The 25,082-nt window shown below is 33.6% G+C and overlaps 1 protein-coding gene and 1 pseudogene across 1 annotated transcript; both read right to left on the bottom strand.

Moving 5' to 3' along the window:
* Nucleotides 1–232: 232 nt before the first annotated feature.
* On the bottom strand, nt 233–4,354 carry LOC112006430 (G-type lectin S-receptor-like serine/threonine-protein kinase CES101). The gene is made up of 7 exons (XM_024038694.2): nt 3,159–4,354; nt 2,333–2,464; nt 2,026–2,237; nt 1,346–1,556; nt 976–1,213; nt 719–869; nt 233–628 (listed from the first exon to the last, which is right to left on the bottom strand). The coding sequence occupies exons 1-7, from the start codon at nt 4,315–4,317 to the stop codon at nt 317–319; spliced, it is 2,415 nt and encodes an 804-aa protein (XP_023894462.1). The 5' UTR covers nt 4,318–4,354; the 3' UTR covers nt 233–316.
* Nucleotides 4,355–10,323: 5,969 nt separating this feature from the next.
* Nucleotides 10,324–17,427, bottom strand: LOC112006405 (G-type lectin S-receptor-like serine/threonine-protein kinase CES101; annotated as a pseudogene).
* Nucleotides 17,428–25,082: the final 7,655 nt, after the last annotated feature.

Below are 25,082 nucleotides of genomic sequence, written 5' to 3'. Positions count from 1 at the left end.
AATTTAACTTACTCTTCCTCCCTCTATTCTACTCCCCTCTACTCCCCATCTATCCAAAGAGGCTATAAGTCTCATGTGAATCAATGATTCTTCTCATTGCTTATAACAAGAAGAAAGATAATTGTGATCAAGAATATATATATATATATATATTTGCAATTATCAATACTTCTAATAAAATCATTAAAAACAGGGATACATCTTGACTAATCATAATCGAGAATAGCCCTTATTAGTTATCACATAGGCATATATATACATACTTTTCTTTTTTTTTGGTTGAGATGGCATATATATACATACTATATTCTAGTATTTATCTAGGTTTCATCACAGAAACCGTGACATTATTTACGGAACAGCTTCCTGGCTTAATTTCAGAAACAGGAATCTCTTCCACAAATGTGTTAATAAAAAAAACAGGTTGCTTTGGAGGAGATAGTTGAAGAGTTTCATTTGAAAGCATAGAAACAACATTCAGCATGGTCGGTCTATCTGTTGCTTGGTCTTGCACGCATAAGAGACCAACATGAATGCATCTTGATACTTCATATAGACTACATGAGTCATCTAATATTGTTGGGTCAATTAGCTCCAAATCCTTACCTTCATTCCATAATTTCCATGCCTGATACAAGTCCAGTTATACAAACATTATTAACTATTACATTCAAAACTCCATGTATACAAATCAAGAAAGGTCAAATGAAAAACTTACATATTCTATAAGGTTGAGTGGATGATCAGAATGATAACGACTGTTATTTTTCTTGCCACTCACAATTTCTAATAATAGAACTCCAAAGCTGAATACGTCAGTTTTTATTGAAACAACACCATTCATGGCATACTCTGGGGACATATAACCACTGAAATAACACTTAACCAATGAACTTTAGTGTATAAACAAGCACATACATTCTTACAAATAGAGTTAATTAGATTGTACTTGCTTGGAATGCAATGAATACTTACTATGTTCCAACAACTCTATTTGTATTTTCTTCTGATTCTTTCAATCCAAATATTCTAGCTAACCCAAAATCAGATATTTTTGGATTCATCTCTTCATCAAGCAAAATGTTGCTAGCTTTTAAGTCTCGGTGAACAATTCTTAGTCTTGAATATTTGTGGAGATAAACAAGTCCTTGAGCAATGCCTTCAATAATATTGAAGCGTGTTTTCCAATTTAATATGTACTTTTTAGTAGGATCTGGCTCATTTTACCAACCAAAAAAAAAAAAAAAGCAAGAAAGTGATAAGTATTGATTGAGTCTATATAATATAAAAAGGAATATATATCATCACATAACCGAATTTTCCTAGTAATGGACATATGTCTTACCAAATAGGAAGATGTCTAAGCTTTTGTTGGGCATGTACTCATAGATTAGCATATTTTCTTCTTCTTGAATGCAAAATCCTAAAAGCCTTACGAGATTAGTGTGTTGGAGTTTGGCAATGAGAATAACTTCATTCTTGAATTCTAACAATCCTTGTCCAGAACTTTTTGAAAGTCTCTTTATTGCTATTTCTCGTCCATCGGGTAATTTTCCCTGAAAGTATATCACATTAGTCATATCTTACTCTCATTATCTTAATTCAAGATGTACTTTCATTTTTTAACTTTCTAGAAAGTTTCTAGTTATCCCTTGGGCTTACTCAAAGTGCTAATTCATTGATTGGATTAATTGGATTAACTAGACTAAGACTTAAGTTCAAATTTTATACCAAAAACAAAAAGAAAAGGAGAGAGAATTAGGTTAAGTTAGGTTTTAGATTCAAATGGTTATCATAAAGAAATCCACAAGTATAAAAGTACAACAAAGTTTACAAGATGTGTCACAATTGCAAAATGGCCGGTTGTGATTGTTGTACAATAAAAATAATGTTGATGAAGACTCCCATAATAAAAATGATGTTGCGGTAATCAAAATCTATCACCTCACCAAATAGTAAAATTTGTTATATTTATACTTTTTAGTAATGTTGTAAAGAAATGGATAGAGAATTGACAGGCCTTACCTTATAAACTGGTCCAAAACCACCCTCTCCTAATTTATTTTCGGTTGAGAAATTACTTGTAGCAATTGTAATGCTTTCAAAGCTAAAGACATGCAACTCATGGCTAGTTTGCCCATCCTTGTTTTGATTGTTCACGTTGTCATGTACGGTGGAAGGTATTGCATTACCTCCGAGTTCTTGTATGAGCATATTTTGTTTCCTTTTCCTCTCCCCTAATTAACATAAATGCAAAGTATTAATTGAAGTTTGTTACTACTTGATCATCAGCAATATATCTAACAAAATCTATAGCGAGAGCATTGATTACCTTCCGCTACGCGTTTTTTATTTATTTTTGCATAGCATAAGGAGAAGAACAAGATGATAATGACTCCTCCTACTGCCACAATGAGCCATATCCACCACCTATTTGGCTTTGCTGCATTGACAGACAACTTTGCTGCATTGACAAACAAATTTTTACCATTCTACTAACAATAGTATTTTTGTTTGTTTTTCTTCTTCTAATCATTTACCATGCATTAGGATGCACGTACTGTTTGTGCTTCATTAAGATTGAATGAATATATTGCATTTAGCTTAAAGTGAATTACAAGCTCTGTTTGTTTATATAGCTAGTAAGTTAATAACAGAGTTGGACGGAAAATAATAACAAACTAGCAACGGCTATAACAACCTACATGACTCCACTATAAGATTATTCCTATGCTACCTGCCGTTTGTATTTAAATTCACAAAACGACATGTCATATAAGTTCTCTTAATAAGCGTTGACATATTGAGCCTCTAAATCTTCTGAGATTCTCTTCCCTTTGTATTTTTTTTTTTTTTTTTAAAGCTAGGACTTGGACTCGGACTCTATGGTTGTTATTATATTACGATACCTTTTGTTTTAATTTATTCCGCAAATATGGATAATTCTCAAGCCTCTCGAGATAAAACTTACGGCAATTGATCTACTAGTTAAAAACTCAATAGAGTTGATTTTATCCGTTTTCTACAAAGGTCTTTAGTAACCATCTAGATTATCAAACCTACACATCAGAGTCATGCATAAATCGTATGTTCTTAGCACATGTTCTACATCAATTATAAGCAATATATGTAATAAATTCAGCACAAAGTAGTCTTACCTTTATATACAAGGAAGTACACTTTAGATGCATTTTCAGACATCTGAAAATTTGGCACCGTGGTCCAAATCTTACAACCGGTGCCATCCGTCATTGATGGTGCAAAGGCAACACAAGAACAAACTTTCAAGCATTTGTCCTGACAATCCATATGGGTCAGGTTGTCATCCGCATGAAACTCGAATCCATCGGTATCGACAAAGTAACCTGAACGTTCAGCAAATGTAATATCTGGGCTCCTGCACTCCGGAAGCTCTTGCTTCACACATCCTTCATTTGAAGCAGGGGAGGAAGTATTGCATTGAACAAGCAACCTTTCACCTAAATAAAGCTTTCCCAAGTAATCTATCCTTAACCGTGGGAAAGTTTTGATGTCTTCATTAGCTGAATAGCTGAAGTATGTTTCATTCTCATTCGATATCTTTGAAAAGGCGTAAAAGGAACCTCTTTGATCTTGTAAAGTGAAACCATTTATTGGCTTGTGCTGGTAACCCTCTTCTTGCGAAAACCCACCAGTCCAATACTTGTCCTCGCGCCACATGACATCGAATTCATTTCCAGGTTTAGAGTCCTTGTTCATGCCAAAAGTAAAGGACCCTGTGTCAGGTACCACATCACTTCTCCATGATTTTAGAGACCAAGCTTGTTCACTTTTTCTGTTGAATCCCAATTTCATTCCTGGCAGAAGTGTATCAGTGGGATAATCAAAGCTTTGCCACAAATCCCTCTTCACAGTTCCATCTGAATTCAGTTCATGAAGTACAAAGTTACCAGTATCAAGTAGAACAGCACTACAATTACTGGCTTCTTGTCCTGTATTTAGTGGAATAGAAGGACCCATTTTGCTGTATGAAATTTTCAAACTCCCATAGTCATCAATAATAAGACTCACAGAATTGCCAAACAGTGGAGCATTTGGATTGGCAACCCACACTACATTCGTGAGGGAGTCGCCATCGTACCATATTCCTAAGTAGGAATTGTTACTTGTAAGGTTGAAGAATCCTAATCTAAACTTTCCATTAGCTGAAACTAATTCATCTCCATCTTTGAGCTCCTGTCGTTGCACTAATGTATTTGGCTGCTGAGAAGAAGATAAACCCAGGAAGAGTAGCAGACATAAAAAATTGGAGATGAATTTTCGTGCTATGCTTGCCATGAAAGACAGCCACTGATTCTTTTTGGTAATTAGCTATGGGGGCAGAAATGTGTTTGTCCACTGAGTACACAATGACGGTAATTAAAGAGACGGTTTGGAAGGCTTTAATTGCGAATGGTACTTACGTGGTTCATATTCTTCTAATAAATTATGATAAGGTCATAGTCGCCGCCTATTCTTTGATCTTTTCAACTTATTAAAGGATTGGTCGGGTTCAACTACTGCTAGGCTGTCTCATGCGCTTGAGAGGGCCCTCAAATTTTAACCGATCAATAAATTTAGGTCCGAAAAATTTTGACAAAAGTTTTTTTCTACCTCTGTTCTAAATTGTTGGTCCTATTTAAAAAACTTAATTTTTTTTGAAGGAAACATTAAAATTATGGGAAATAGTTTGTGTTTAATAAACCCAACTTTCAACTTTAAGTTACTATTTCAATTGCTTTTGTTTTGATGAAGTGTGTAAAACTCTATAAATCAGTTTGTGTGTAATAGCTAATATACACTAATTTTTAACAAATTAAGATGGGGAAGTGGGGTTGCAGAGGACCAAAGATTTTTTTTTATTAATTTTTTTATGTAAAGAGTAATCGTGGGACTACGTGTACTTATCTCTTCGAATTTTTATTTTTTTAAAAATAAAATTTGGCATTCTTTTTGTGGATAATGAATAAAATTTTGCCTTATGATTCTTTAATTCTTTATATAAAATTTTATATATATACTCTTTGAGTTCACTTGCACCCTTTAAAATTTGGGAGTGTTTAGATTTTACACTTCTAAATTATGAAACTTGTATCAAATCTAAACACTTCAAAATATTAGGAAGTAAAATCCAAACATCTCTAAAATTTAAAGGGAAAAATTTTAATTCAAAAATTTCAGGGCGTAAAATCCAAACACCCAAAAATTTTAGGGGTCTAATTTGCAATTTACGTTTTATTTAATTTTCTCTTTGGTTTTCTTATTAGTATTTAATATCTTAATTGTTAAAAAAAAGAAAAACAACTTTTGATAAATATAAAATCGAAATGCTAGGATAGCTCAACCATTCAGGAAACTTAAGTCATTGCCTAAGGCCCCTTGTATTAACTAAATATTTCTATATTTATTTGTCTTAACATTTTAATTAAGGCTTGCTTCACCCAAAAAAAAAAAAAAAAAAACAATTAGGCCCTCTTTATTTTCCAATATAATGCATTGTGTACTAAAAAGACCCCCATTTTATCCAAAACAGAAAAGCTTTTTTTTTTTTTTTTTAATTAAAACGTGAAGAGAGAAGATTAAGTCTCACTATATCCCACGTTTACACCTCTATACATATTCTCACATCGCATCATTTTGAACAAAACTTATCATCTTCTCCACACACATTCACTGGTTTACTCCTTTGCACCTATTATCACGTGGATTGATGCGGTACATCAATCCACTTTTGTTACTTCCTTACATTTTTTAAAAAACAAATTAATTAGTATTTCTCTTAAAAAAATTTAATTAGTTTCAACTTTCTATTTATACCGGTTGATTTGAAAAACTAAAAAATAATAATAAGATAGAATTGGTCCTTTTTATTCTAAGTAGGATATGTAATTTGTATATTTTGGGTATAAGTAATTGTTATAGTTGCATTTCATAAATAAGTTTTTCAAAATTAAAATTAATAAAAATATTATTTATCTCCCTAGGGGCATGGTGCGTTGGTAAGAGTCTCAAACTTGATCACACTTGCAAGTTCAAGAGAAAACGTTGTGCTATGACGCGGATAGCTCTACCGTGTCCAAGGGTGCCCCATGCCAACAATAACGAGTTTAAATGAGCAAAGTCAACGATCACACACGTAAAGCCCTGTTCTCGTTCATAAAAAAATAAAAATACTCATTAGGATTGGTTATAACCAGAAAAAAAAAAAAAAAAAAAAAAAAAAAGATTAAGTAGATTAGTCATGTTATCAATAAAAAAAAAAAACAAAAACAAAACTTTAGTGGAACTTGAATACAAAAAGTTTAATAATTTTGCATTTCAAAAATCAAGAAAAATAGATACTAAATGAAAATAAATAAATATATTATTTAAATATAAGAAAAGGCCTTGTTGCCCAAAATTGATTGAGTCGCCCTTTGGTTGCTTAAACTTATGGATGGTTTTTTCTATTTCTTTTTTAGTTTAATTATAGACTCTTTTTTTTTGTCTAATTCATTGAGTAATATATTAAGTGCTCGTTTGGATTCAACGTTTTGCATCTACATTTTGTTTTCAATGCGTGTATTTTTTTTTTTTTTTTTTTTTTTTGTTTCAGGCATGTGAGGGAGTAACGCCTACACTGCACTTGTTGACTTTTTGTCCATGAACAGTGCATCCGTGCACTATTTACAAACTCACAAATACCACTTTTCAGCAAAATTTTCATTAAAAATGGGTCTCACGGTACTATTTACATATTTAAAATTATTTTGCTACAGTGTTTTCAGTTTTCAGTTTTCAGTTTTTAGCTGTATCCAAACGGATCCTAAATTTGCTTTTATTTATGCGTTGCGACTTTTAGATACTTTTATGGTTAAGTGAACTTGTATTGTATTAGTTTACCTAGTACATGTTATAATTACTAGTAAAATACATTCATGTTTCAATCCCAAAAGAGTAAAAGTACAAAAAAAATTTGAGTGGAGTTGTGGTGTGCCTTTGTGTTAGAACCCCTTTCCCTCTCCCTTGTGTGTGTGTGTGTGTTTGTTTCTCAAAAAAAAAAAAAAAAAAGAACAGAAATTTATTCAATTAATGTTTAAATATAAGAAAATGAGTCAACAATAGATTGAAATTATACTTGATGTAACTTTAAGTAATATTAAACAATTTTTTTTATTAAAAGCAAATGGTTACAAATTCACCATTGAATTATATTTTCTTTCTAAATCTTCAATGCTTACAAAATTTTAAGATGATCAAGGATAAAAACTATCTTATCTTTAAAATGTTTAAACTTCTAGCTTTTTTTATTAAAATTATGAATAAAATATGATTTTATAAATTTAATAGTAAATAATATCTGATTGATATAAAAGTTGGTCATAAAAAAAATGTAATCCAACAATGAGACTTTTAAAATATTAATTCAATAAAAAGTTGTTAGATGGTATAGTAATTCTTAAAATTACTCTGTGTAACTTATTTTTTCATTAAAAGAATAATAAACTTGTGCAACATGACCCGGAAACGTCATTATTTAGATTTATGACCCTCTATTTGCTGTTTGAAATTTTCAAGCTCCCATAACCATCAATAGTAGGACTTATAGAGTTGCCAAACATTGGAGCGTCTGGTTGGCAACCCATGCTACATTCGTGAGCCGGTCACAATCGTACCATATTCTAAGTTGGAAATTTTTACTTGTAAGTTGTAAGGTTGAAGAATCCTAATCCTAAACTTGTCAGCCGCCAATGTTGAATATATATATGATTGATGTAAGACAAGAATTGTTTGGAAATTGCCTCAAATTCCTTTACATGAAAGTGTAAAAAAAAAAAAAAAAAGCTATTTATTGGAGTGGAAGAAAAGAATATTCCTTGTTAAAGATCGTCTTCATTCCAAGGGAGTCAAATTGTATCGAAAGCTGTTTCAGTTTGGTCAACGGAACAAAATATATCGATACTGGTTGATACCGATATACCATTTTGGAAATACCCTATATATATATATATATATTAATTTTTATGTTTATCAATATTGAATTTAAAATCCACATATTTTACAAGTCTAAATATTAGTCTAAGTACATTTATCAATATATTAGCCTAAATAACATTTTTTTATATAAAAAAATTTAAAATTTTTTTTTCCATTTTTTTTATTGTATCAGTCGAAACGCCAATACTAGATGGAATATCTGAAATATGCCATGTACAGAGCAATACAGCCTAGTTCCCCCCCCCCCCCCCCGGTTGATAAATTTTAGAGGATTACTAGTATGAAATATTTCGCTAGTACAGCCAATACCTTTGCGGTATTAACTTCCCTAATTCATTATCCATCAAGGAAAAAGAATTAAAGTCTTATAAATAGAAAATGCTACAAATAATTTAAAGATTTGGGCAAAATACCCTCACTATGGGATAAGGGAAAGAATAATAGAAACCAAGAGATAATACAAGAAAATTTTCACTTGGAATGTAGCACAAGGAGAGACACAATAAAGTTTGGGATTTCTTTACAAAGGTATTTTAAAGCACACAAATTAAGGAGATGATATTGACAACAAGGTGCACTCTGTGTGTGAGAGTGCAAAGAAAAGTGTAGGGGCTTGGGCCCAAGTGACCAAGAATGGCCCGTGTGACCAAGGCCCAACACTGTGGGGATAGGATCGGTATGCAGGATTCTAAGGATTAGCATTCGGGAGAATCCTATTGTGTTCAAGCCAGGTTGGGCCCAATACTAACTAATAAGCCAAGGGGAAGCTAACGAGGGGACAGTCAAATTCAGGTCCATAACCAAGCACTGTTAATGCCTTTGAGAAACTCGCTACCGAACACTATTTGGCATTTGAAACAAGTTCTAAGAGAATTCTCAGAAGGCATGATGATTCCTTGGGATTCTAGAGAAAGTGAAAATGCGTGTGAAGTGGTGAAATGATAATGATGAGTGCCCCACTAATGAGAGACTATAAAAAGGATGAGAAAGCAAACAAAAAGGGTTCATTGAAAATCATGGGAAAAACACTGGGAAACACTGGGAAAAAGGGCTAGGCGTAAGGAAAGGGGGATATATACACAAAGGGGAAGGGAGTGTGAGTAAACTAGGTGGGTGACGGATACAGCTTAGACCATCTAGGTGAAGCTTGGAGCTCTACTTGTAGGATTGCAAGAAAGCCCACAAATAAATAAATTGGGCCCAAATCCTTCACGCGGTATTATAGCCTAAGGAGGTTTGGAGACCACAAAAAGTAAGGAAATTTTTCTTTAGTAGTGAAACATGCACAAGGGTAGATAAATTTGGAGTTTTCTCCAAGGAGAAGTTTTTGAGTCTTACAATCACAGAAAGTTATTGTATTCAAAGGGATTGAAGATCTATAATTAATTTTATTATAGTGGATATTTATTTGGATTATGGATTTTGTCCCACAGTTTCTCTTTCCAAAGAGAAATGGTCTTAAAAGTAAATTTTTGTGTTTTTGTGTTTGATTGATATTTTGTGATAATGTTTTTAGTGATTGATTAAAATTATTATATGATTTTCTTAATTTACACAAGACTAGATTCAGACCCAACATGAATTATGTGGAGAATTTTGCGCCCAAATGGAATGGGCTTTACCCACCCCATCAAAGGATATGGAGGTGAGTTTTTTCTATGACGCCTGAGTCCCGCAGATTTGGGCAACTGGGCAAGGGTATCACCCAAACCCGATTTGTATATTGATTTTGGCTTTTTTTGAACATCAATGTTTTTTCCTTCAAGCTTCAGTAGCAATAATGGAAGCATTGCGACTGTGCTAGAAGAAAGTTCGAGAGGTAATAATGGGAAGCCATCCCAGAATATTGATAACTAACATAATTCATCCACCGTGCATGAATGCTTCGAGTTATGCACAATTCCTATTTGAGATATAAGATACTGCAACTCTTTTTCAACGCTGCAATTTCATTATGCACAGAATAATTAGACAAAAATTAAGTCAGTTCACTCTCACAATAGCATCAATGATTCTTCTCATTGCTTATATTTACAACATGAAGAAAAATAATTGTGATAAAGTATAGACGTGTTAGCCCTTATCAAAACTCCTAATAAAACCATTAAAAATATGGATACATCTTGTCTAGTCAAATTCCGGTATAGCCACCCTCACACAAGCATGTATAATAAACTATATNCTTGGTCTGTTTTTTTTTTTTTTTTTTTTTTTTTTTTTTTTTTTTTTTCCTTTTTTCCTTTTATCATCTACAGTAAGCTAACACCTCAACTTATTATAAAAATATTGTAAGAATTCGTAGTGCCCATAGAAGAGCTATTTTAGTATTCATCTAGCTTCCATCACAGAAATTGTGACATTATTTATGGAACAATTTTCTGGCTTATTTTTAGAAATCTCTCTCTCTTCCCCAGACGTGTTAATGAAAAATGCAGGTTGTTTTGGAGGAGATAGCTGAAGAGTTTCATTTGAAAGCATTGAGACAACATCCAACATAGTGGGTCTATCTGCTGCTTGGTCTTGTATGTTAAACTACCGATTGTCCCAAAAGCTTAAGCTGTTGGGATATGGTAAATTTAATCATTTAACCAATACTTCTAACACTCCCCCTCACGTGTGAGCCGAAACTACCTTTTAATAGGTGAGGCCCAACACGTGGGAATTTAAATGGGAGGTAGAGTGGAGGAGACAAGGATCGAACTCAGGATCACATGCTCTGATACCATATTAAAAGGTAGTTTCGGCTCACACGTGAGGGGGAGTGTTAGAAGTATTGGTTAAATGATTAAATTTACCATATCCCAAAAGCTTAAGCTGTTGGGATATGGTAAATTTAATCATTTAACCAATACTTCTAACATTGTACACATAAGAGACCAACATGGATGCATCTTGATACTTCATATGGACAATATGACCCATCTTGTATTGTTGGGTCTACTAGCTCAAAATCCTTACCTTCATTCCATAATTGCCATGCCTGTTACAAATCCAATTATACAAAGATTATTAACTATTAAGTTCAAAATTCCATATACAAGTTAAGAAAGCTTAAATGTCAAACTTACATATACTATGAGGTTGAGTGGAGAATCAGAATAATGGCGATTATTATTTTTTTTTGCCACTAACGATTTCCAATAGGAGGACTCCAAAGCTGAATACATCAGTTTTTATTGAAACAACACCATTCATGGCATACTCAGGGGACATATAACCGCTGAAATAATAATTAACCAACGAACTTTAGTGTATGAACAAGCACATGCATATACACACACACATAAAAACTCACAAATAGAATTAAATTGTGCTTACATGAAATGCAATGAATACTTACTATGTTCCAACAACTCTATTTGTGTTTTCTTCTGATCCTTTCGATCCAAAGATCCTAGCCATGCCAAAATCAGATATTTTTGGATTCATCTCTTCATCAAGCAAAATGTTGCTTGCTTTTAAGTCTCGGTGAATTACTCTTAGTCTTGAATATTTGTGGAGATAAACAAGTCCTTGAGCAATGCCTTCAATGATATTGAAGCGTGTTTTCCAATTTAATTTGTACTTTTTAGTTGGATCTGACTCATTGTAGAAAACAGTAGCAAGAAAATGATAAGCATTGATTGAATCTACATAATATAAAAAAGAATATATATCATCACATAACCAAATTTTCCTAGTAATGGACATATGTCTTACCAAATAGAAAGATGTCCAAGCTTTTGTTGGGCATGTACTCATAGATTAGCATTTTTTCTTCTTCTTGAATGCAAAAGCCTAAAAGCCTTACTAGATTAGTGTGTTGAAGTTTCGCAATGAGAATAGCTTCATTCTTAAATTCTACCAATCCTTGTCTAGAACTTTTTGAAAGTCTCTTTATTGCGATTTCTTGTCCATTAGGTAATTTTCCCTGAAAGTTATCGCGTTAGTATAATTTTATTCACATTATCTAATTCAGTATGTATTTACATTAATCAACTTTCTTGCAAGATACTACTTAGTGTGTGGGCTCACTCAAGTGCCAACTTATTGAATCGATTAACTAGGCTTTGTCATAAGTTAACATTTATGTCCCAAAAACAAAAAATATAGAGAGCGAATTAGGTTAGGATAAGTCATAGAATCAAATTTTTATCATAAGAAATCAGTAAGTCTAAAAATAACAAATATCATCAAGTTTTTTTTATAATTTGTTGAGATAGTAGGTTGTGATTGGTGTCAATAAAAATAATGTAAGTGATGACCTCGGTAAAGTGATGTTGTGCGGATTAGAAATTGTCATTTCTACAAGTTATAGAAAAAATTATAAAAATATATTATATGTGTAACGACCCAAGGAAAAATGCTAGTCACATCTATGCTATACCTCAAAAAGAATAGTTACAACTGAAGTTTCTTGTAGTTGTTAATAAAACCTAGTTCAACCCAGTATATATTCGGTGTAAGACTCATCACACACTCACATATATTGCACAATCAATCAAATTGAGGCATCACAATATAGATAGTATTATTGGGGAGAAATAGATAGAGAGGTGTCAAGAACTTACCTTATAAACTGGACCAAAACCACCCTCTCCTAACTTATTTTCTGTTGAGAAATTACTAGTAGCAACATAAATGCTTTCAAAGCTAAGGACATGCAACTCATGGCTATTTTTCCCATCGTTGTTTTGTTTCTTCCCTTCGTCATCTACGGTGGAAGGTATTGCATTCCCTGCAAGTTCTTGTATGAGCATCTTTTGTTTCCTTTCTCTCTCTCCTAATTCACACACATGCAAAGTGTTAATTTTTTAAAAAAAACAAATTATGCTTGATCATCAGTAAGTCTAACAAAATATTTAGCAAGAGCATTGATTACCTTCCACTTTGTGCTTTTTCTGTTTTGCATAATATAAGGAGCACAACAAGATGATAATGATTCCCCCTACTGCCACAATGAGCCATATCCACCACCTGTTTGGCTTTGCTGCATTGACAAACAAAGTTTACTGTTCTACTAGTAACAGTATTTTTTTTTCCCCTCTTTTTGTTAAGGTTTTAGGCTCCAGTAGTCACGATATTAACTAATTCTCAGACAAGTAATTAATTAAATTAATTATGTTTTAGTTTTGAACTAAATAACATCACACATGCATGGATCACATAAAGACTCCAAAATGATGACACAAGAAAACTAATGAAACAAACCTTTTCATTATAAAAACCTAGAAGGATTTAACAGTCAATCCTCAAGGCAACAAATCTACTAGAATAGAATAGAAGTTTATAAAAAAGATTTATCTTTTAATCTAATACTACCTTATGTAGTACTTACAGAAGTAACCACACATAACTCTGATATCCACAAACTCCTTTATCCTGACTTGTTGCACATGAACTTCTAGTGCGTGACTCCGAGATCTACTTTCAAAAATTTGTGCCAGTAACTATGATTGTAAACTAGATGCAACAAATTTACTTAATCACTGGATATTTACTATGCAAATAGGTCTCCGGTTGATGCTTTTAAGAGAATTTGGAAATTTCCAAATTTGAGTACAAATACACTATTGTCTCATGTGTGTAAAAACGTGCTCTAAGACTTGCTAATATTGTGTACTTGAGATGCTAGATATCCTAGATCCAACGACTAAGAAGAACTGTTAAAAAACCAATCTACACCGATCTTAATCAGTTCAGATGTGCAGTTCGACTGGTCAAGTGATTTTGGACCTATTGACGTCCAGTGCAACAACAGTCCAATTTTTACATTCTTGAGTCTTCAACTATTCAAACCTTGATTTGTCTTGATCAAATAACTGAGCCATACCAATTAACTGGACAAACTAGGTTCTAAGTTGTTACAATTCTTCATAGTTTACCAACCTAAAAATATGGACCTAACAGTCACTTTTTATAATCATTTACTATGCTTTAAGATGCAAGGATCGATTGTGCTTTATAAATCAAAATAAGACTGACAAAATTCATCTTCGGCTTTGACCTATAGGGGCTTCAAATCTTTTGGGATTCTAGTCTTTGTATTTTTCTTTTCCAGCTAGGACTAAGATTCTTTGTTCACAATTTAAGCCAAAGATATCTTCAACCTTTTTAACACTAATTCAGTTTTCCTGTGAGAAGAATTGTGTTCCTGGGAGTTCGAACAAAATTAGATGTCAGTAATATTATTAGCGTTAGCGGATTGGAATTATTTATGTTTTACTATTGTTTTAAACGTAGAACAATAGGTCTCTTAATTGGAAGAAGCTACAGATTGTTAGATATATTCCCCCTGAATTTTTATATATTCCCCCTGAATTTTTTTTAATTTGACTATCATCGACTACATCCTTTGTTTTATGTAACTTAAAACATATAAGGAAGTCAATCACTTAGAGCAGTTGTGTTAACGGTAGAAATCATATTCCTTGATTGAAGGGATTCAGTTTTACAGTAAATGACTATATTTAGTAACAATGTACAGCTCTAAGACTAAGGCTTTGAGCTTAGAGGTTCAGTATTTTTCACGTCTTCATCACTATAACATTAATTAGCTTCAATTTCGATCAAAACAATGCATCTTTTTGGGGTTTTATTTAAATCATCTGGATATTTATCGCATCATGTTGTCTGAAATGACGCTTCCTTCCAAGTACTGCAAGGCCACATCACAAATGCTGCTAGCATTGGCTCCTTCAGTGATTATACCACCTCTAGCGACCATTGCACACACTCAAACAGCTATTGTCCCTTCAAACCCAATGCCTAGTTCCCCATCCTTGCACCTCCTCATCAGCTATACCTTACTCAATCCAAACATCTTGTAGGGAAAGTTCTAGCAACCTCTAGCATTACTGCTCTGATGAAGACCTCCCCGGTACCCACCTGAGGTAACAGGACCTCCCTATACCGCAAAATGAGTTTCATCATCAGTTGCAAAGGGACTAGAAAGAACACCATCTGGAGCTATTTCTAAAAGTTTATTTTTGTAGGTATGCTTAAGCTTAGCGCTTGGTAGTTCAGGAGCAGAGGTTGTAGTATTGTAATACCATATCCAGCTTCTGAAGCAGGGTATATCTGGTTCACTTTTCATAGGTTTCCTAATAAAAAAAGGGCCTGTCCTAGCAAACTAAAACTCTAGTTTATACTGCAAGGAAATGGGCTAGCCAAATATGTTGTTGATCTTTTTCAATACACTAAAATGGTTAATGCCAAACAGTACTCTTTGCCGCCATCACACGTAAGAATGTGGCTGTAACTGATGGTGATCCTCTCATTGATCTTATCAAATACCAACATGTGTTCAGTTCTCTTCAATATTTGTCTCTCACTCGACCTGATTTGGCTTGCATGGTTAATCATGCATTAAAATTTGTGCACCAACCCACCATCGTTCATTGGAGTGGTGCAAATTAGCAATGGTATAGCACTCAACTGCCAAAGCCGAATACCATCCCGTAGCTCACACTAAAATCGAAATTTCTTGGTTAAACTCCTTATTCAAAGACCTTATGATTGCTCTTTCTTCTATTGTTTGGTGTGACAATATCAACTCCATTGCTCTTACCTCCAGTCCTGTATTCCATTCTATAACTAAATACTTGGGAGGTGATTACCACTGTGTTTGTGATAAGTGTAGTTGCCAAAGAATTGGATAATAGGTACATGTGCACCGAAGGACCTATCCACTTTGCACTTTCAAAATTTGAAAAACCAAGCTTATTATGGTCTGGTAGCATCCAACAAGATTGCAGGGGCAGTGTTAGAGAAAAACCACAATCTTCTCCATGATTTTTGTATAGGTTGACTAGCAAAAGCAATACCCAGTTTTTTTCTTATCAACTTATTGCATATAAGGAAGTCCATCCCTTGAAGTATATTGTGTTAATGATAAAAATCATATTCTTAGATTGAAGGAATCAAGTTGTACAGTGTAATGATTATGTACAGTAACAATATACTTAAATACAACTCTAAGACTAAGGTTTGAGCTTAAAGGTTCTCTGTTTTCATCTGTCTGTTCTAGTTTATTTCACAATTTGGATGATTCACAAACCTCTTAAGATAAAGCTTATGGCAATTATTCAACATCTTAAGGAATCAATACAACGGACTTTAATCTATTTTTACCATGTCCTCAACAAAATAACCCTATAATTTTCTAACAAGGTCTTCAGGAAGCAGCTAGATTATCAAACCTACGGATCAAAACCATGCCTATATGTTCTTATGCACATCTAATACAAGCATTATATGCAATAAATGTGTGAAGTTCAGCATGAAGTAGTCTTACCTTTGTATTCAAGGAAGTATATTGTTGGAGCATTCTGGGACATTTCAATACTTGGGACCCTGGTCTAAATCTTACAGCCAATGTCATCCTGCTTTGAAGACGAATAGGCCACACAAGAACAATTGTTCAAGCATCTGTTCTGACAATCCACACGGGTCAGGTTGTCACTCTCATTAAACTCGAACACATCGCCGTCCACTATGTAAGCTGAATTTTCAATAAATGTGTAATCATGTCTCCTGCATTCCGGAAGTGTTTGCTTCACACATCCTTCATTTGAAGCAGGAGAAAGAGTGGACGGCGATGGGAATGTTGCGCCGCGTCTCGTTGAGTAATTGAAGTATGTTTCATTCTCATTCGTTATCTTCACAAAGGAGTAGTAGGCACATCTTTGATCTGGTAAAATGAAACCATTTGTTGGCCACGACTGGTAACCCTTTTCGTTCGAAAACCCACCAGTCCAATAGGCTTCCCCGTGCCACAAGATGACAAATTCATTTGCTGGTTTAGGGTCGTTGTTCATGCCAAAGGAAAAGGACCCAAAGTCAGGTACCACAACACTTCTCCATGATCTTAAAGTCCAATTATGTCCAGTTAATTTGTTGACTCCCAGTTTCATCCCTGGTAGAAGTGTGTCAGTGGGATAATCAAAGCTTTGCCACAAATCCTGCTTCACAGTTCCATCTGAATTCAGTTCTTGTAGTACAAAATTACCGGTATCATGTAGAACAGCACTAGTGTTACTAGCTCCTTGAGTTGAATATAGTGAAATAGAATAACCCTCGTCACCGTATGAAATTTTCAAGCTCCCATAGTCATCAATAGTAAGACTTGAAGATTTGCCAAAGATTGGAGCGTCTGGATTGGCAACCCACACTACATCCGAGAGGCGGTCACCACTGTACCATATACCTAAGTAGTAATTGTTAGGTGTAAGGTTGAAGAATCCTAATCTAAAGCTTCCATCAGCAGAAACTAATTCACCACCATCTTTGAGCTCCTGTCGTTGCACTAATGTGTTTGTCTGCTGGGGAGAAGATGGGTCTAAGATGAGTAGAAAACATAATAAATTGAAGATAAATTTTGGTGCTGTGGTTGCCATGAAAGACAATCTTTGATTCTCTTTTTGGTAAGCTATGGTGCAGGCAGGAATTGGGCTTGTTCACATATTAAATATTAGGCGAAAAGCACATTTTCGTCCCTACATTTTCACCCGATTTCTATTTTGGTCCCCAAATTTTTTTTTTACCGCTTTTAGTCCCTATCCTGGAAAACGCGTCTCGTTTTTGTCCCTGCCGTTACATTAGAAACGGAAATTGCACAGGTGGCAAACGGAAGATGACGTGGCCATTAAAATAATAATAAAAAATATTATTTGACATTAAAAAAATGCCACATCAGCACCTAAATTAAAAAAAATTAATTTATTAATTTTAACTAAAGAAAAAAAAATTAAAAACAGTTTACATGTTCTTTGGAAGAACTTGTTTTATTTTCTTTTCTTTGTCTTTCTTGTATTTTCTTTACAACCAAACACACTAAAATTCAAAACACAAACTCAGATTTAAGAACACAAACCCAGAAATTAAAAAAAAAAAAAAAAACCCAACCAAGAACAACAAACCCAGAACATTCAATCCCAAGAACAAAAGAATAGAAACCCAAAATATTCCAAAATTTGTACACAAATTCTTCCACAAAAATCAATTGTACACAAACACCAACCCAGATCTAAATGGTTTTTTTTTTTCTTTCCTTTTTTATGTTCTTATCAGAAGCAAATCTGGGTTAGGAGCAGATCTGGGTTTGGAGCTTGCTGTCTCCGGCCATGGGTCTCTGGGTATGGAGCAACGACGCCATCCCCGACCACGAAACGACTCCTCGACCACCTCATCTCGTCATCGTCCTAATCAATCGAGTCTCGGCGGCTCGTGGTCATGAGAGGTAGAGCTTGGAGTCTTCGGCCATGGGCCTATGGAGTCTCGGCTTCTTCGGCCATGGAGCTTGGAGTCTCTGGCCATGGGTGTCTGGGTATGGAGCAACGACGCCATCCCGACCACGAAACGACTCCTCGGCCACCTCATCTCGTCATCGTCCTCATCAATCAAGTCTCGGCGGCCTGGTTTCGTGGCTTTGGTGAGGGTGCACAGGATAAGAAATGTGGCAGTGAGAAAGACAAAGGAACTGGAAGCCATTTTCAGAAGCTCTGTGTGTGTGTGTGAGAGAGAGAGAGAGAGTGATGGATAGAGTGAAGGGTTTGGTTGGGTTTTTTTTTTTTTAATTTCTGGGTTTGTGTTCTTAAATCTGAGTTTGTGTTTTGAATTTTAGTGTGTTTGGTTGTAAAGAAAATACAAGAAAGACAAAGAAAAGAAAATAAAACAAGTTCTTCCAAAGAACATGTAAAATCATGTTCTGGGAAAGATCACAAAGAACATGAACATGTTCTTCCAAAAAATTAACGAAAAGAAAAGTATGTAAATTTGGTTTGTTGTTTTCTCATTTTCTGTTTTTAATTTTTTTTTAGTTTTTAATTTTTTTTTCTTTAGTTAAAATTAATAAATTAATTTTTTTTAATTTAGGTGCTAACGTGGCATTTTTTAATGTCAAATAATATTTTTTATTATTATTTTAATGGCCACGTCATCTTCCGTTTGCCACCTGTGCAATTTCCGTTTCTAATGTAACGGCAGGGACAAAAACGAAACGCGTTTTCCAGGATAGGGACTAAAAGCGGTAAAAAAAAAAATTTAGGGACCAAAATAGAAATCGCGTGAAAATGTAGGGACGAAAATGTGCTTTTCGCCTAAATATTAAGTACAATGATGGAAAAACAAGCTCCGGGGGATGCTGTTGGAGATTTCCAGAAAGCTAAACTTGTGGTTCATATTCATGTAACAAAAAAATGTGTCATAATAAGCCGGTTGGACCGGCACTAATTAGCCATCTATGTTGAATAATTGAACAAATATGATTGACATTTCAGAGCAATGTGGAACTATGTGGAGGTAGCCGTGTCTAAATGGCTCACCAAACCAGCCACTGAACAAGGGTGCCGAGAGATACCGCTAAAGAAATTGAGGCACCGTATGCACCCATGCGTGGACTGGAGGGGAATCTATTAAAATCCAACACTGAACCAATATAATAATTATCTCAATTTTTTTTTTTAACAGAATAATTATCTCAATTAATATAAGGTCTACATGTATGCATATGCCAAATACATGAAATACCCAAGTACATTTCCCCTCCACTCCACATCTCGGTGTGTACAGTGTGGTCAAATTTTCGCCTATTTTTGCATCGAATTGACGGCATTGATACTTCATTCCATTACCCAATTTTCTTAGGAAAATAATATTTTATTTTCTGATTAAGCATTCAATTCAAGTCTCCTCGTTACCTTGCACTTGTAAGTGTTTCTAGTTATTTTAGTTATTTCAAGCTTGTATTTAAAGACATTTCAAGTAATATTTAGTCATATTTTTGCATTTAAAGTTATTTCTTCATTTAAATTTCAGTTATATATATTTTCAGTTTATCCTCTTATTCTGATATTTTACTGATAAAACTTTAAATTATGTGTAATTGTAGTACTTAATAGCCCCTTTCATCTTCTTCTTTTTTTTTTTTTTTTTTTTTGGGTAAATTTCATTAATATATCCTGAGGTTTGGGCTAATATACTAACCAGGTCCAGGATTTTTTAAAACTAACTAATTTGGTGCTTAAAGCCAACTTAATCTCTAAAATGGTTGATAAAAATAACTAATTGTTTTGGTACTAAATTGGCTAGTTTTGAAAAGTCTTAACTTTGTTGGCATTAACCTAAACCTCAAGGTATGTTAGTAGAATTTACCCTTTTTTTTAAAAAAAAAAATGCTTAAATTACAATTTACATCATTAATATTTGGGGTCATTTTGATTTTGTCCACAAAAATTTAAATTTTGATTATGAACTCTTAACATTACAGAGTATTTTGATTCGATTTCTTACCTGCATGTCTGGTGCTAATGTGTCTTTTAATGGCCTCAACTCAAAATGACATAGTTTTAATTAAAATGCATCATTTTGAGTTCTTTTGAGCCACATCAGAATCTTTTAAAATAATCCATATTATTTTTTTTATTACTCCTTGCCTATTTTATTTCTTTGTCATTTTCTATTATGATATTTTCCAATAATATTAATGCCACACACAAACACACATACTATGCCAAAACTGTCCTACGTGCCTCTGACTATGATCAATTATGTCACTATCAGATATACACCATCATTTGATCAAACTTTTACTCTGCTTGTGATACTTTTTTTATTTGTTGTCGTTAAACTAACACAAAAAGGGAAATTTTATTCAAAATTATTAAAAGTTGACATATGTTTTTTTTTTTTTTTGAGGAACAAAAGTTGACACATGTTAATTCCTACCACTCTGCAGCTGCCACATCAACTAACCCAATTACGTCGATCCTTTGGCACGTCCACTATCACTTAGGTCTATTTCAGACACGGATTACATATATTATATTCACTGCAACTGATTTGGAGGCACTCTTCAACTAGGTTTCATCCCACCATAATATCCATTTTTTGTTCGCTTTTGACCACATCAGGCAATTCGCCGTGGCTCAAGCTATAATCATGTGACTTTTAATATTAATCCATCTCTTTTTTTTCTCGTAAATTCGTCGCCTTTCATATTCTTCATGTTCACATTGCTAATGGGTCTACTACGACTATTACTCATTCTGAATGCACCACTGCACAAATGACTTTTCCTTAAACTTCATGACCCCACTATGGGAGGCTCTGGATATTTTGTAATTTTCGCCGATGATTATTCTCGTTATTCTTAGCTTTATATATCACTAAACATAGATTTGATGTGATTGATATTTATCTTAATTTTATAAAAAGGATTGCTACTCAGTTTTCCAAAACAATTAAAATCTTGAATTTTAAGAATGCCATGGAATATGAACAACTTGATTTCATCAGTCTCTTAAATGGTCATCACTGTTTTTGTCCTACATCCCAGTAAAATGCTCGAGACGAACGCAAATATCGACTTAATTATATTCGTGCTCTACTCGTCTCAACCAATGTTCTTGAATCATTATGGGGAGCGACTTCCTTAACTGTAGTCTTTACCGAAAATCAACAAATTGTATTATTTTCTTTGTCTTGAGTCCTTGACATCAAGTCTCATTATGGACAATTGTATGCTATAGTGCATGTCTCATTCTTCTTCAACCTCATGAACACACCAAACTCGAGTCTTACTCTCGCTAATGTTGTGTCCATTTTTTCTCACATGGTACTTACTATAGAACAAAGCAACGAATTGAGCTTTAGAAAGCCTTTTCACCTTAGCGCATCCGTTTTCTTGCTAGATAGCATTTTAGAAAGATTGTAAGGTGTTTAGGCTTTACTATTAACATAGAAATGGCTTTTTCAGCTTACTCTACGTATTTCAAAACATATAATCTTTTGGAAAAACACACCATTCTCTTTCTCATCTCCAAAATTTGTCATCTTGTGTTTTAGGGATGATAGACCAATAAGGTGACAAGCCTCTAATTGAATTCCTAAACTTATAAACTAAGTTATTTAGCTTTACTAACAAGACAAACAAAGTAATAGGGCTAATCTATCTAGGGCTACTTTTCCTATAAATATGTTGTGCTAGTACAATTTTACGTTCGAACATCAATTCAATCTTCCTTTCTTTAATTTTAAAGTAACGACATAACTTACTTTTGAGGGCTCTGCGGCAAACAGTCGGCTCTTGAGCCTTATTAACAAGTAGGTATACAAGTCATTCCTCCTCTGGCCTCCGGTTTCTCTCCTATTCTATTGGTGACTTTGTTTTCGAGTCTTCCTGTGGGCTTATTAGTTATTAATTACCATTTATCCTAGTCAACAGGTTTTAGGTCATGGTTTTAAGATTAAGGTTTTTCTTTTTCTTTTTTTGTGGATGAATTTAAGATTTAAACATCAGTTACTCTAGATTAGTATTATATTAATTGTGCCAATAGAAACTAAAATCTAATTTTGTGAATTTAAAAAAAAAAATCATTGCAAAATTATTCAATATTTGTAATCATTAACATATCACATTAACTTCTAAATAAGTTATTTTAGTTAAGAATACATTAGCTTTTCTAATTAGATCTAAACACATGGATTCATTGATCAATGAAGTATAACTTTAAACAATGTTTTCGTTTTTAAAATAATTAAATTCAATACAACATGTGTTTGAATTTAATTAAAATACATAATTTACTTCACCCAAGGATTTATACATTTTTTAATCAAGAGAAATTTTATTCTAGCCTAATTTAATTGTATATATGTGTGATAGCAGCTCCAAGATTTTTTTTAGAGGATCAATAATGGCGAAGCCAAGAATTTATTGGTGGGGGTAGGCACGAGTAAAAATAAGATGATTATTATTTTTTCTGTATATACTAGTTCTATGTTATATACAATAAAACTATATTGTACAATAGTCTAAAAAATTATTAACAATTTAAAGATCGTTAAGATAACAATTATTGGATGTATAAACAAAATTAAATAACTAAGCATACATTTTTTTATCAAATTAATAATAACTTATTATATTTATAAGTTATATCAATTGAATAAAAAAAATATAGAATAAATAAGAATAGTAACACACTTAGGAGTAGGGTTGGAAGTAAGTGTGAAACTAAGAAAAATAATACTCCAATAATAAATTTTTGCTTTTGAAGTGTATAATTTTTTAAATATGCACGCAGTCACTCTCTTGGAATCGGAGTAAGTAGTAAAAGATTTTTTGAACTTGGAAATGTGTAAAGTACTTATCAAAATACTTGATCGGACATAGAAAAAAAAAACTAATGTAGGGTTAGGATTTGTGGTCCAAGCCCAAAACAATAAATTTGTAAAGTATGGGTGAAAGAGCTAGGTTAAGTATTGGATTGACAACAACGAATCACAACTTTCAAACACAAGCCAATATGAATTTACACATAAATCCTGAAAATCCGAAAAGCTATATTATTGTTTATCTTATGAACAAAGGTCTTAGGGTTACAGTCAAGTTATCTCTTTCTTCCTTGTTCCTTCTTTTTTTTCCCCTTTCTCCCGTTAGGAGCCTCCTTCCTTTATATAGTCACCCTTCTCTTCATCTCCATCGTCCACTTGTTCCTCATCCATGAGTTTGCTTGAGTACATGTCACGTCAAGTATCTTCTTTTAGCTCTGTGTGAGTGGCGGTAGGTTAGGATGCACTATTCAGGGGTCTTCTCCACATAAATGCGGCCAGAAAAGTTGCTGCAGAGTATTAAATACGGTGGTAGCAGCTTTTCCTTTAAATATTTCTCCATCCTTATCGTTTCCTAGCATACTCAGAGCTAATCTTAATCAGGTGGAGTCCTCGGAAGGTCATTTTAGCCTTTTACACACTCAATTGATTTTTACTATTCTCGTCAGAGGACTATAACCTCTTCAGGCGGCAGATGAGCTCTTCGGATTGTAATCATTCTTTCCTCTGAGGGTCCCACTTCCAGATGGGCCTTGCCCTTACCATTTCCTTCTTCTCGATCGCACAATAGCTCTCANAAATTTAGTAACCCCCCCCCCCCCCCCCAACACACGTGCGCACACACACACAAAGGAAACACATGTTTTAGAGATTTTCTCAAATTTTCTTGTAGACTCCGTAACCTCTCTTTTTTTTTGTTGCTTACTTCAATTTTTCTTTACAAGTCTTTTCAACTTAAGAAATGCTACATTTACAATATTTTAACAAAAAATTATAAGTGGATAGTTATTCTTAGTTATAATTTGAATCTATCACTAAAATTATTTTCTTGTCCCACCTGTAACAATATGCTACTTAAAATTTGTTGTAAAAATGTTGTAAATATAACAATATTTCTCTTTACGTTATAAATTAATTAAATAATTTTTTTTTTTTTTAAAAAAAAGCATCAAAGAAGCCGTAACCCGCAACTCATAAGCCTTTTGTTGCCACAAAAGTGCAATTTGTTGGCTACGCAGTTGTTACAATATTTGATTTATTCAAAAAGAAAATACAAATAATTTAGAAACAAATATTTTATTAATACCAAATACCAAATAAATGCTAATTTGAATTTTCAGAAAGAATAAATTGATTTAGGCTTTGGCCCCTAAATTGAAATCCTTACTCCTTCTTTAGACATGACTGATGTGGAGACAAATTAATCAACGTCTCAGTACTTTACCACAACTTTCACAACATAGAGGCATAGTATCGTTGAAGGTGCAACCAGCAGGTGGAGCAGGGGGTTGAGGCCCTGGAGGGTATGCCATAACCAGCTTTTCAGGGCTCAACAGCCTCGGTTTAGGGTTTGCCATAACCGGCTTTTCAGGGCTCAACAATGTCGGTTTGGGATCTGCCACTATTCAAACTCAAACATTTGCAATAGTTTAATACACAACATATATAATAGAAGAAGCAAGAGGATTCTCAATTAGTTCTTCTAACACAATAGGATAAAGGAAAAGATCTTGAATTTAAATAAATTAGCTAAATAAGGATATAACAAAATGTTCAAACTTAAAAAACAATAAATAAATAAATAAAAATTAAAAGCTGATGTTTTACCTGGAAGCTGCTTTGGATTATTATGGGAAGACATGTTCAATTGAGAAAGGCAAAAAGAGAGACAAAAAGAGAGGCAAGCAGACAAAGATAGGGTTATAATAAGGTATTTTGGGGACGTGACCTAGTTTGGGGCACTAGGTTTTATAGCTCTAGTTTTTGATAACTTA

Source organism: Quercus suber, unplaced genomic scaffold (genome assembly GCF_002906115.3).
Source record: "Quercus suber isolate HL8 unplaced genomic scaffold, Cork oak 2.0 scaffold_149, whole genome shotgun sequence".
Classification (NCBI taxonomy): domain Eukaryota; kingdom Viridiplantae; phylum Streptophyta; class Magnoliopsida; order Fagales; family Fagaceae; genus Quercus; species Quercus suber.
The sequence above is the reverse complement of the archived record's forward strand: the minus strand, read 5'-3'. Positions and strand labels throughout refer to the sequence as shown.

Bases quoted from the DNA above. Each gene is read 5' to 3' on its own strand.
- LOC112006430 (XM_024038694.2), bottom strand. From the start codon at position 4,317: ATGGCAAGCATAGCACGAAAATTCATCTCCAATTTTTTATGTCTGCTA. The intron at 2,238-2,332 runs GTAATCAATGCT...TATGTTAATTAG, and splicing joins TAAAAAACGCGTAGCGGAAG to GGGAGAGGAAAAGGAAACAA. The intron at 870-975 runs GTAAGTATTCAT...GTGTTATTTCAG, and splicing joins AATAGAGTTGTTGGAACATA to TGGTTATATGTCCCCAGAGT.